Source organism: Simochromis diagramma, unplaced genomic scaffold, assembly GCF_900408965.1.
Source record: "Simochromis diagramma unplaced genomic scaffold, fSimDia1.1 OVJJ01000293.1, whole genome shotgun sequence".
NCBI classification, from domain to species: domain Eukaryota; kingdom Metazoa; phylum Chordata; class Actinopteri; order Cichliformes; family Cichlidae; genus Simochromis; species Simochromis diagramma.
Window position 1 is genome coordinate 18,755,047 of NW_024386801.1, and position 14,225 is coordinate 18,769,271.

Sequence of the window (14,225 nt, forward strand, 5' to 3'; positions counted from 1 at the left end):
TACACATAAATATAAAACAGAAGAAAACAGAAACACCAGCTTTAGCTCACCCGTCTCTTAATGGACATTGTTGCCACGTTCTGAAGAACAACATACTGGACTTCACTAAAAGAAGAAGACACAGAGTAAGTAGCGATCGAGGATTATTATCCTGATAATTGGTAATTATTTTGCTGTGAGAAGAAAACAAATTTTTTGTCTGAGATAAGAAGCGAGGGACAAGGAGGAGCTTTCAGAAGGTCTCTAAAAAACTGACAATATGCAATCCTGATTCTTTTTTATCATCACTTCAACATCCTCATGACTTTTCTGTCACCGATCATGACTGAAATCACACCATCACAGACGCAGGACGCATGCATCAAGTGCATCGGCCATTAAATTGTTCCCCTGTTGTTATTTAACCCATTTTAGTGCCTTATTTGGGACCTCTCTCCATCAATACATGTGCTTTAAACAAATGAATTGTATTCTTTACCTGCATCTCTCAGCTTTTAAGTGATTGATAGAGTTTTTAGATTTTACATGGACCTGCTCTGACTTGTTCTTCTTCCCTTGGTATGTCATTACAAAAAACAAAAACAAACAAAACTCTTCTGCAGCTGTATCAAGGAAATCATTAGTATTAAGAGAAGTATTAAATTTCACCACGATTCATAAAAATGTTATTCTCATTTATAATTGAAACTGCTTGCAGTGCTTAGCCGCCAGAGTGCTAACAGCTGAATTTCTAGCTTTGAGGCAGAACAAGTGGCATCTCTACAAGTTGTGTTTTCTGTTTATTTTAACTTTTTTTTTGTCCGATCTGTCAGAAAGAACATATTGTTATTGCTAGTAACAGCTTCAACATCTGGATTTCAAAATTAAGTTCATGTTAGCTGATAAAAATGTTGAGGGTAATGTGACCTAGCTTACTTTTTCAAGCAATAATTCTTAATCTTATGCAAAAACGAAAAGAATTCCAAGAGACGTTTCACAATTGGCCTCTACTTGAAATTTTGACTGAAGATAGAAACTTCTGGCACATTTGTAGCTACCCCTGTACGCCACAGAACGTAGCAAGTACAAATGTTCTTGCTACGTTCCTGTTAAACATCAGCGCATTATTATTTAAGGCAGTAAATCCATGTGGTTATTATGCGAGCCCGGACGCCACAGAGTCAATAGCAATAAGTCTAATGAAAGATAAGGTATGGTACAATGAATTTTGGACGACTCTCCCACAGAGAGATGCTGGTGTTTGGTCGCTGCTGATTGATGATCCCATTACAACACACCCTGAGCCACAGGACCACTTGTGCAATAAAAAGCTGACAGTGTGCAGGACTTACAGGCAGCAGGCCACCGATGTGCGATCATCACTCCTCATGGTTTATGAGTTCATGCTTACTTCAGCTTCACTGGGCTCCCTGTTTAATTTTACTTTCTGCTTCTAGGCATTAGTGATCCATTTTATTACGCTCACTTGTTATTTTGTTGTCATACTGTTTTCCACTTTGCTGAGTTTTGTGGTTGTTAAATCTTTTTTTCCCTCCCATTTAGCTGTGTATTTTTTCGACATTTCAACTTGTTTCCTGTTACTTTCTCCAGAGGGGAGGGTGTTTTAATTTTGGAAAATGGCGATATAGTGATTTGAAAGCAATTTATTTTGAAATTAAAGACTGTAAAGCTCACCTGTGGCTCCTCAGGAGACGGACCAAGGCCTTGGCAATCACACCAACCTCCGCTTTAGGGGCCAGATGGAAATACAGCTGAGCCACAGCCATCACCACCTGGATTGTGTAAAGAATGAGAAAACAGAAACTTTTAAGTCTCACACAGTGACATAACCCCCCAATGTAAAAAAACAGAAAGAGGTGTAATGGTGAGTGTTGGGTCATTAATGAGTTTTGTTCTCTATTGAAAATTCATTCATTTTCAGCAGTTAATTACCAAGGCATCACTACCTTATGCTTATGTTGCACTGGAGATGACGAATGTGTTTGGATTTATTCTGCTCATGTGTTAAATATACATGAACGAACTAAAGCAAATACAGATTTGCTCTCGTTTTACTGCTCTAGCAGTAAAAAGTTCATTCAAGAGGCAGGAGTTTTAAGATTCTCAATATGCATTGGAAATAGTTCTTACAAAGCAGAATTAATTGTGTAGATCCAATGCAGCATGTTAAAAAAACCAAAAGCGCATATGCACTGGAATGCTGACTGGTTGAAAAGTGGGCCTGAATAGGAAATGGAGCAATATTGGAGTTCCCCATGAAGAAGACAAAGTACAAAAAAGCTCAAAAAGCAGCATGAGAAGCACCAAGAGCAGTGGACAGCTTTAATTGTTTCACTTTATGACAATGTTTCCTATGTTTTCACTCCTGTATGGTGACCCTGAGAGTTCAAATGCACTGCAACTTAAGAAAACACCAGCAAATAGAAAAATGCTGCGAAACCACAGAAAACACAACCAAAACTGAATAACAAACATTGGCTGTAGAAAAAAACAAAAACTCACAAAACACAAGAGAGGTTTTTGAATGTTTGCTATTACCCGGTTACTGTTAGCTTGTCACTTTCACAGCTGTTCCCAAAAAACACTCCTTATATGTTTTGTGAGGTTTTTTTGTGACATTTTGTGGCATTTGTTCTGTTTACATTGAGACATCATCATTTATTCCACATATTTTTAACAATGAGTCCTGTTGACTCGACAACATGTAGACAATGGCTGGATCACACAGGACCAACGCACAACCACGCTAGTCTTTTGAGAGAAAATAATGTTTGAGGCGTTCATAGGTGTGGTTAATTTCTAGGGGTGCAACGATACTCGTATCGATATTGAACCGTTCGATACAGTGCTTTCGGTTCGGTATGCATATGTATCGAACAATACAAAATAAATTTTTAATTTATTTTATCAACTTTCCTTCTGACGATGCTGTCTGTGTTGAGCGCTCAGTGGATCTGCGCTCGACAGTGCAGCCTAGGCGGAGTAGTCGAACGCAGATTCACTGAGCGCAGGGCAAGCTAGCAGACAGAAGTTAAGCTCTCCTTGCAACATGGCAAATTGAACCTCCCCCACCCTCATTCAGATCTGGCGTTTGGAACTATTTTGGTTTTCATGTGACTATGACCCTGAAGGTAAGCGTGTCATGGACTAAAGTAAAACAGTATGTTGGATGTGCCACGCAATGCTCAATTACATTGGTGGGAGCTAGTGTGTTAGCACAGTTAGCTCGTTAACGTGTTGGCCGTCCAGCCCCATGCACCAGCGATCCGTGGTAGCTCGTTAACGGAGATTTGCCGTGTTGTGGCGTTAACGTCATTTCAACGAGATTTACGCTGACAGCACTAGTGGGAACACAACAAATATGACTGCACATTTACACCGACATCATCCTAGTGCAAAGACCTGATATGTTTAATATGCTGCTGAGAATATAGCCCAGAAGAAGCGTATAGTATAGCTTTTATTTTGGAAAGAGCCATTTCTCTGTAATAAACTCTCTTTTCCAAAGATGAGTGATTCCTCAATCAGATACAGGGCTCGCAAAATCGCCTGCCCGACGTCCTGGGGCTAGCGATTTTTCCAGTCAGGCTACCAAAATCTATCTCTGCCCTGCCCGTCGGCCTATCGTAGGAAGGAAAAATATATGTCAATGCTTTTGCATTCTTTCGGAAATGTAGCTGGGTAATTATGTCATTGGCATCGGTGAGCCACTGTCAATATGTGACATATTGAAATCGCGTTTGAATTTGCGCTTGTTTTTTTGCTTTCACTTTGCAATCGCTCGAACTGTGTATAGAGAGCGACAGCACTGATTGGTGAGTGATGATAATTTGCGCACCAATTCCTCTGACATAGTCTTATCAATCGTTAGCTTACTATGCAAACATGACAAGTGAAATCTCCCGCAGCAAGCTTAAACATGTGAGAGGTTGATCGCGCAGAGAATCGCTGAGCGTTATGTGAGTGCGTGTGTAAAAGCAGCAGGATATATATTGTAGCGGGTCAGGGCTGTTCGGGTTTCTGTTTGTACAGTTATGTTTTGTTTATGTTGCCATAGTGACGGGTGACGCCCTCTCGCTGCGACGGTGTGTCCTTCCAGGGTCAGAGGGCGCCCTGTGTGTTGTTGTTGTTGTTGTTGCTGTGCTGTTGCCGCGCTGAGCAGTTAGCTAGCGGCAGTGTTCTTCTGCAGATGTCAATAAACGGCTGTGCTCCCTGGCTAGCTCACGGGAAGCAAGACCAAACGACACCTCCGTCTCCTCCTTGTCTGAGCTCGCCACATTGGTGTCAGAAGTGGGATGATGGTGGCACCCCATGTTCTGACCCGAGTGACTTTTCCCCCCGCCGGTCCAAAAGAAGGCACCTGGACATTTGCAGGACTTTGTGTGGGGTAATGGGGTCGTCGGGGACGACTGACCCCTTAGGTGGGGGCTATGTAGCGGGTCAGGGCTGTTCGGGGTTCTGTTTGTACAGTTATGTTTTGTTTATGTTGCCATAGTGACGGGTGACGCCCTCTCGCTGCGACGGTGTGTCCTTCCGGGGTCAGAGGGCGCCCTGTGTGTTGTTGTTGTTGTTGTTGCTGTGCTGTTGCCGCGCTGGGGTCCGTTCTTCGTACCTCGCTTACTACATCCAAGATCAAATGACACATCCAAGATCAAATCATCGCGCCAACTTTGAGCTCGCTATTCCGGTTCTCCGAACACACCTGTTGTTGACGATTGACGCTGGATGAAGTAATGTGAGATCACTGGGTGGCTTAACAGGGGCTACGCATCGATAGTAGAAACATTGATCGGCAACCCTTTGATTGGTCGGCGAAAATGTCGAAGGAGCGCGCTCAGTATTTTTCGGCAGCAGAGCAAGAACTCTTGATTGAGGGATTTCAGGAGTTTCAGAGTTTAATTAAAACGCAAGGGAACACTGCAAAGGCTGCAAAAGCAAGGAGAGAGGGCTGGCAGAAAGTTGCTGACAAATTAAACTCGTAAGTAATTTAGTAATAATAATAATAATAATAATGGATTGGATTTATATAGCGCTTTTCAAGGCACCCAAAGCGCTTTACAATGCCACTATTCATTCACTCTCGCATTCACACACTGGTGGAAGCAGCTACAGTTGTAGCCACAGCTGCCCTGGGGCAGACTGACAGAAGCGAGGCTGCCATATCGCGCCATCGGCCCCTCTGGCCAACACCAGTAGGTGGTAGGGTAAATTTATTATATTATATTACATTATATCCTCTTTCACATTAGAGCCACAACAGGACCCACTAGAACATGGGAACAAGTAAAAGTGCAATATCAGAAAATTCTACAGAATGGTAATATTTATCACTTATATTGCTGTTAGTCTCTTGAAAAGAGACCCTGAAATAATCTGTTTGTTTGTTTATAACAGCAACCAAGAAAAGGGCAGAGCAAAAAAAGACAGGTGGTGGTCCTGCACCCCCTCGTCAACAAGTTGGTTAAGTAAATAATACCCTCACGGGAAAATCGATATCTCTCTATGAGCACACTGTCGCGCTGAGCTAAAGGATCCTGTCTATCCCACAATATACGCTGAATTCTGAAAACTCTCCTTATCAATCTTGCACCTTCCGCAATGGGTGGCTCGCGTATACGGACAGGACATGGCTGCGACAGACTTCCCAAATCCACCTTCGCTTTTATAGCCGTGGTCTCTCATCTTGATTACATGAAGTAATTTACTATTACTACTCTAAAATATGAATTACATCTGAAATAATCAAATACATGAAATAGAATGATTAATAGTACATTTCCCTTTTTTTAGGAAATGGCCTGTATGTATCTGTATGAAATCAATAAAAGAATCAAGTACTGCATTATCTCTAGTTACATTGATAATATTTATTTATGGTAAAACAGTGGTAAAATATCGCTGTTGCTTTCGTATAAATGAAGCGGACATACCTGAGTGGCCGCGATCTAATCCTGTTTACATAAAGTAAGCCTGCTCCCAAGCAGGTTTACGCTTACGGATCTGTTGCTATGACAGCAAGTCCCGGATGAGCTTCGGAGAACGGAACGATCCAAGATCACGCAAAATCGTCAACAATCAAATCCAGCTGACTTACTTAGCGAGGTACGAAGAACGGAACCCTGAGCAGTTAGCTAGAGGCAGTGTTCTTCTGCAGATGTCAATAAACGGCTGTGCTCCCTGGCTAGCTCACGGGAAGCAAGACCAAACGATACCTCCGTCTCCTCCTTGTCTGAGCTCGCCACAATATTTTAGTTCTGCTGAGCCAAATAAGACAGGTCAGGGTGAAGAAGTGACAGCCAAAGAAAAGCTTACCACAAAACGGAAAAGTTATGACAAATCAGACTATAAGGCAAAAAGAAAGTGCAGCTTTATGGTTTCATGGACAAAAGAATTTCTGTGGCTGCAATATGACAAGCGAAATAACCAGGGCTGCACATAGGTGGTCCGCAGGTGCGCATTCGCTGTCAAAATAAAAAACGGGCACAAGATAAGAAGTTGCAACGCGTGTTTGCATACATAAGATTTTCAGGAGGACAGACATTTGTTTAGAACTCTTAAAGATGTCGAAGAAGCAAGCTCCTGTAAGCAATTACTGTGATGTTCCTCCACCACCAAAGAAATGTCAGAAGGAGTCCGAACCACAAAAGAAGCGCATATTCTCGGAAAAGTAGTTGCAGGAGGTGAGCTGGCTTCAAACAAATGATGAACGCACATAGATGTGGTGCGGAATGTGCCGTGAAAATTTAATAAATGACAAATTAAAAAGGCATGAACATTTTTTTTGTATCGAAAAAATATCGAACCGTGACACCAAAGTATCGAACCGAACCGAACTGAACTGTGAATTTTGTGTATTGTTGCACCGCTATTAATTTCATGTGTAATTCACAAAACTTGCTCTGTTTTTAGTTAGTTTCATATCAAGCTCAAATATTAATAGATTCTATAGTTCGGCATTAAATATCAGCTGTAAATTGCATGTCACAGACATTACTTTGCGGACCTGATTCTCCTCCTTATATATCGTGGTTTGAGTTCTCACCTCTTACACATGCTGATAATCCTTTTTTTCCGCAATGCGTTAGTAAATCTGGCCCTAAACCCTTTACAGGATGCTTCCTCATCAGTCAGTCACTTCAGCTACCTCTAAACAAGAACTCTGAACAATGTTGGGAGAATCAGGTCAGAGTATTGTCCTTGTCCTTTCTTATATGTAGCACACAGCAGGAGACAACTGGAAATGTTCTATTTGTTTCAAGAAAGGCAGCCGCATGGGTAGACACCTGAATCTCAGTTGATATTCATGAAAGGAGTTTGAATTGACACAGACCATTTCTGATTGTTTACTGGTAAATTTATGGGCTGTAAAGAGATGCAGAGCTGAAAAAAATGATAGTCTGTAGGTTTGTCACCATGAGACTAAGCTTCAATGCTGGAAACTTTAAAGTAAAAAAGACCAGGTTGTTGGTCTGCATCAAAGTCAGAGCAGTAAGACTGGAACCAATGACACTTATTCATACCTTCATCACCTCTAGACTGGACTACTGTAATTCTCTCTATTTGGGTCTTCAACACTCGTCTCTCCATCGCTTGCAGTTAGTCCGCTTGCTGCTGCGCGTCTTTTAACAGGTGTTAGAATGTATGAACACATCACTCCAGTTTTAGCAAATTTACGCTGGCTCCCTGTAAAATATTGTATTAATTTTAAGATTCTTTTACATACTTTTAAATAATATGGCGCCTAGTTATTTAAATGAATTCCTCAACATGTATGACCCCAAAGGAGCACTGAGATCATCTAGTAAGATGGTCTTAGCACAACCAAGGTCTCGATTGAAACATAGAGGAGATCGGGCCTTCACAGTAGCAGCAGCCAGACTCTGGAATAATCTGCCAGAGGAGATTCGTACTTCAGTCTATTCAGTCTTTTAAATCGCATCTTAAAACTCACTTTTTTTACTTTGGCTTTTAATTCAAGTTCAGAATGAGTACCACCAGGCCTGTTTTATGTTTTTATTGTTAATTCACTGTCTTCTTATTTATCTATATTTGTTTCTCTATTGTTTTTTCTTGTTTTTAACAAATTGTGAAGCACTTTGGTCAACTCTGTTGGTTTTGAATGTGCTATACAAAGACATTTTGAATTGAACTGAATTTGAATTGACTGTAGAAAACTTTATATACAGTCATTGGTTGGAACTGATACCTGCAAAAATGCAACTGTATGAAGTCATCACTGGAAAAGGAAACTATTTGGTTTTCCATTTCATTGGTTTGATGCAAAACAGGTAACCACATAAAGAGCAATTACAGCTCCATGATTGACTTTTCCACTTCATGCAAGATAAGCGAACACTTGTTGGCTCAGGATTGGGAAAAGTGTTTCATATTTTATTTCACCACAAGAAACCAGCTCGCCTGCAGCAGTACAAAGGTTGGATAATGTGTGTGACGGCAGAATTTCACAATATCTAACATGGGTCAAAACAGGCTACTCAAGGTGACCACAGCAGCACTAATGCATTGTGATGCTTTATTAATTTCCTTGGGGAAATTGCCCTCATTTTTGAGCAAGAGGTCAGCTCAGATTAAATGCTGTACACAAGGACACTTACCATTAAAATGCTTAAGTGTCAGAGGCTTTATAAGTTGAATGAAGACCTCATCTACTCATTAAGAAAAGATTTTAGAGGGCACAGCCACTTTCCATGGTAGTGAGTCAATAGACTGAGTTTTACTGCAGGAATGTGTGTGTATAATTCAAAAGAGCAGAGGTCTCACAGCTGCGTTGCGGCTCTGCAGGAGCGGTTTGGTATTCCTTAGTAGCAGCCGGTGGTCTGGATCCATCACATATGGCTTCCTCTTAGCCATGGCAACAGCCTCGGCCTTCTTCTCCTTCTCCTCTTCGTCTTCATCCTCATCTTCATCTGAGCCGTAGAAGGTCTTATCGCCGCTGCCTCCCTCCTCCAGCAGGGACTCCTGCAGAGAAAGTGATTCTTGAGGAGTGCTTTCAAGTTATAATAAAATTTTCACTGCAAGATGCAAGTAGATGTATACTTAAGAGTTCTGCTGTCTCATCCTTCCCAATTCAAGTGTTTAATCCTAGCTACTATGGCCACTGTAGGACTAATGTGTCAGTTAAGAGAGATAAAAAGCATTACATTTACACCCCTTAATGGCTGCGGCCAGCCGGCATGATCTGATATTGTTTGGATCACATCTTCATCTCCCTCAGAGTTTTCGTGTATCTCTAGAAGGCTGTCAGCCCACGCTTTACCTTAGCTGTCAATGCTGTGTGAGAGGTGTCTGCATCTATTTAATCTGGAAAAGGCTGTGTAACTTTGTGAAAGGAGTTTAAGGTCAATAAGTCAAAGAAGCTCCTGTCTGACCGATGACAGTGATACTGGGTTGAATTGTTAAGGATACTTGAACTTTTCTGTGTGAAAGACTGCTGTTTTTGCTACTGTTAACCTGTTAGCCTCTGTTAGATACTGTTGGCTGCTGTTAGCCGGTGTTAGTAAAACTGTTGTTGCACTGGATGCAATTTTTTGGGACCCTGATGCTTAGGGAATAAACTCATACAACGTGAGAATGTAATCAAAACTGTTTATCAGACGTATATTGAGCTTCAAATGTATCAGTGTGATTTTTATGATACTCAAGCTTATCATTAGCTACCATTATGTTAGCTTAAAACTAACTGCTGTTGCTCTTTAGCTGGCTCTTTTCATCTGACGACTGCTTATGTTATGCTTGAGCCCTCAGTTCATCATCTGTATGCTTTTAGCTCCTCCTCTCTTTATCCTCCATTTAAGCCAACTTTCTGCTGATTGGCTGCCCCTCGCAAAAACATGGTTTGCTCTCATCGATATCACAACGAGGTAAGAGCAGCGAATGTGTCTGAAACTGAGCTCAAAGAGCAGTCTGGGGTTTTGGCTCACAGGGATTACTTGGACCTTACATGAAACTTCAGCCATGTTTAACGTTCGAGCAACCAAATGTCTTCTTGTTAGAATGGTTTCATTAAATACTTTTATTTTTATATCTTGTTCTTAAGTGAGTTTGTACTGAACCTACGCTGTTTCCTTTATGTATGAGACATATTTCAAGATATTCTAATGACACCCAATTTGGTTTTTAATATTTTTTATGTTAGGACTTAAAAAATGTAAATGATATAAGACAAATTATATTATTTAGACATACCTTGCATGTTATCGCTTGCAAAACAAACCATCTGCATTTCAATAACACTTTAAATCTTAAATTCCGTTTGAGTGAATTATATATGCAATATGCAAATATACAGTGGAAAAACTACACTGATCAACAACAAGTCATGGTCGGGGTGTTTTTTTCCTACTTTATTGTCTCCATTTAAACCTAAATCTAAACAATTCAATGCCAATATAAATTTTATAACTGCAGATATAATTATACAGCTGGTTTGGTAGTCCACGATCTCATCGCTGCACTTTGCAGATGATGTGGTCCTTCTGGCCTCATGAAGAACTGATCTCAGTTCAATTTATTTATATAATGTCTATTGCCGCACGGTGCTTTATATTATAAGGTTTTAATAGAGAGCAACCCCCACAAGATAATTCTTCACGAGCAAGCAGCTGGCAACAGGGGGAAAGAAAAACTCCCTTTAACAATAAGAAACCTGTGCCAGACCCAAACTCAGGGAGGGGCAGCCACCAGGTTTGTGTGACATACATATCAGTCTTGTTCACAAGTCGGGAACAAAGCTTAGCAATAGAGTGTGGAGCTCTAGTCTCTATCATTCAGGAGACTAGAGGACTCAGACTAGAGGGACTAGTCCTCCGCACTGAAAGGAGCCAGTTGAGGTGTTTTGGACATATCCTACTGTGAGAAGGCCCACGATATGCTGGACAGATTATATCTCTTGGCTTTGGCTTTAGTAATGCCTCAGTGTCCTCTCAGAAGAGCTGGAGGAGGTGGCCGGGAAAAGGAAGGTCTGGATGTCTATGCTTAGACTGCTCCTGCTGCGACCCAGAAAAACAACAAAAAATTGGATGGATGGATAATAGGTCCTTTTTAAATCATCTATGAAAGTCATGAAATGGAGAAAAAGGAGCGCAGTGTGGAAAAATGTCCTTATTGTAAAATGGCTGCAGCACATTTATGGGTAATTACTACAATAGCAATGTTGTGGAAAAAAATTTGTTCCATTTGGGCCTAGTCACTTTTGACAAAAATAAGTCAACAGGTGTGTTTATAAAAACTGATAAATATACTGAAATCAGGTGGCAGTGAGAGAAGAAAATAAATGACAGGATGATTGTACCACTGCACAGTCACAGTAGTAGCTAATGTACCTATACACCTCTGCTGCACCGTAGCACCCAATATGTGATTCATATGCAAATTAGAAAGTAGTGACAAAACATAATGGCTAAACTTATTTCTAGGGTTGTAAGTTTCCATGGAGCGTTGCAACAGGCAGTGATGAAGCCGGCGATATTTTGTTTATATTATGTACTAAAATTCATCGATACAAGTAGAGTCTGCATGTAAGGTGTTACTGCTCCTCAGTATAAATTCATGTTTCTGTAACACACAAATTAGTCATGAAAGTATTCGATGAGGCTCTAACCTATGAATCTCTTATTTTACCTGTTCAAGTGTGAACATCTGCTGCTTCTCTGTTTCTTACTTCACTCTCAGTTAAATAAAAACTGAAGACTGTCAGATTGAGGAATTGGTTAACCCAAGTGCAAGCAGAAAACTTGATGTATTTACAGAGAGTGAAAAAAGGCCACAAAAGGCTGTACAACAATGAAAAGAAAATGAACATCTCAAAATGGTCAATAAGATTAAATCCCCTAAACTGAGAGCGCCAACGACAGAACGCATGGCAATCTGACAAAGACAGACTAAACATACACTAAGAGGAAAGGATAATAAGGATTAGATGAATCAGACTTTTTAAATACTCGACCGTGATCTCATGAACTCTTCCAATGAAGTCAAGTCAACGTGATTAGGAAAAGGAGGTAGAAGATTGGAAAGAGCAAAGTTGGAAATTGGAAATTTTTTGGACTGCTCTTCAATTACTCACCTGCACCTACAGAATAAATTTGCACAAGGAAGCGAGCTTAGGTTAGGTAAGGAACACTTGAACCAAGTAGGGTGGGAACAGATCGAAGGCGGGAAGTCACAACATAGAAAACCACATTCAAAAGTGAAGACGGACAAGGAAAAAACTCACATAGAACCGAGAATAACCAAGGATAATAAGAACAGTTTCACATTAGTCTATATGTTACTCATCAAAAATGTAACAGCTGTTGGCCTGCTTGCTTTCTCGTGCTGTGTGTTGCTTACTTACATTGATGTTTGGGTTGAGAAACTGCGTTCTGGCGTAGCGGGTTAGCATGTTGATGATGACGACCTGCCCCCACTCCTCAACATCAATCAAGAGATTACACAGCTTCCTGTAGTTCTTGTGGATCAGATCAATGCGCTCCGGACACACCTCTTCAAAAGCCATCACAACGCTTCCTGCCACCAACTGCAGTGCATTTCAGACCACACACATTAAGATAAAGTTCATGAATCTTCCTTTAGGAGGTTACAAGTTAGCCCTGTGGATTTTAACAATATCCATGCATTGTACAATTAAATCTTCAACGGTACAAAAAACCTATAACTACTGACTGACATCTGCAGTCTGTTTCTGGTTTTGTTGCATTTCCCAGAGAAAGAGCTAATGCAAAAACTGCAAGGTGAAAAAGGAGACTGGTTAAACAAATGATAAGCCTTGAAACAACCGGGGCATTAAACGCAATCTGGTGCTGTGCACAGCAGCTGGTCCCTGATATTTTGTGCACTGTGTGGTTTGCAAAATTGTATTTGCCTTTGCTGGAAATAAAATCTGGAGAAAACACTGAATCAATAAAGAGAAGAGAGGAAAAACACACCGTGGTTTTGTCAGCGAGGAGTTTCTCTATGACTTCAATCAGCTGGTCTTTTTGTTCAGGATCCAAACTGAGAGGAGAGAAGAATAAATCAGTAAAAATGCATGAAAAATTGTTCCAGGAACTGTAAGTAATCATCCTCAAGGGTATAAAGAAAATGGATTTTACTGCTAGAGCAGCAATGGGTTCTCAGGAGTCTATTTTTTACTGCTAAAGTTTTACAGTTGCAGCAAGTCATATGAACATTTGATCTAGCAGGCCTAGCAGTTCTCAGACTGGGAATCAAGGCTCCCACAAAGAAAAAACAACAAAGAATTCATAAAAACTGTGTTTTTCTCTATCAAATTTATATATTTCCTACTGTGTTAAAGTTTGTGAAAAAGAGAAATGGTCATATGAAAAATAAAGTTTCAATAGGACTGTACGCAGTCCAGTAAAAAAAACTAAGCACACTCTTACTGCTTCCACTGGAATTAAGAGGGTAAGTAGCAGACAGGTGCGGCTAATCAAATGCACTTGATGAATTATGACCACCTCCATAAAAGCAGACAAGTTGTTAGTTTGCTGGTCTGGAGAATTCAGATGTATGTTAACACAATATTGAAATCCACCCCAGCAAATTTGTTCTCTTTTGTATGAATGTCTGTTTGGGCTCCTAAAAAACAAGACGCTACATCTCAAAGGGTTTATCCTGATACAATAAAGCCGTGCAATGCTCAGAGAAGTTGCTAAAATCCCAAGACTACACCGGAACCTCTGGTACAACGTTCTTTGGACACCTCATACCAACTGTTAGGCATGCTGGTGAAGAGGTGATGATTTGGGTTTGTTTTGCAGCCACCAGACTTGCAGCACTTTCCAGTTGACCATTTACTTCTCTGTAAATCAACGTATTTTTATAGTCAGTTATGAGGCCATCTGACTAACAGCAAACTCTTGTCCCAAATTGGACCATGCACTTGGAAAATGAGCCCAAACACACCAGAAAAGCAGAATGAGTGACAAAGATAAGAATCAAGGTGTTGCAATGACCCAGTAAAGTCCAGATCTCAACCCAGTTCAAATTTAGTGGTGAGACCTTTGGAGAGCTGTGGATAAACACATTTCAGCAAACCTCAATGAACTGAAGAAATGTTGTAAAGAAGAAGGGGATAAAATTCTTCCACAATGGTGTAAAAGATTGACAAATTCACAAAGAAAACAACTAGTTCACATTACGGCTGCTTCAGGAGTTTTCTGTTCTTTGTGTTCTTCACTATTAATTCAATTTAAAATAACCAA

General features: G+C 40.6%; 1 protein-coding gene across 12 annotated transcripts in view; it reads right to left on the reverse strand.

The window, feature by feature from the left end:
• The window catches only part of LOC120730143 (AP-3 complex subunit beta-2), a 63,348-nt gene that overhangs the window by 27,969 nt on the left and 21,154 nt on the right, over window positions 1–14,225 (reverse strand). For all 12 annotated transcript variants that reach the window (XM_040026316.1, XM_040026315.1, XM_040026317.1 and 9 more), the window contains exons 6-10: window positions 12,948–13,014; window positions 12,356–12,538; window positions 8,782–8,979; window positions 1,675–1,772; window positions 51–105 (exon numbers count right to left, since the gene is read on the reverse strand). In XM_040026316.1, coding sequence (XP_039882250.1) covers window positions 51–105; window positions 1,675–1,772; window positions 8,782–8,979; window positions 12,356–12,538; window positions 12,948–13,014 — 601 coding nt within the window. The remainder of the gene's footprint in view (window positions 1–50; window positions 106–1,674; window positions 1,773–8,781; window positions 8,980–12,355; window positions 12,539–12,947; window positions 13,015–14,225) is intronic.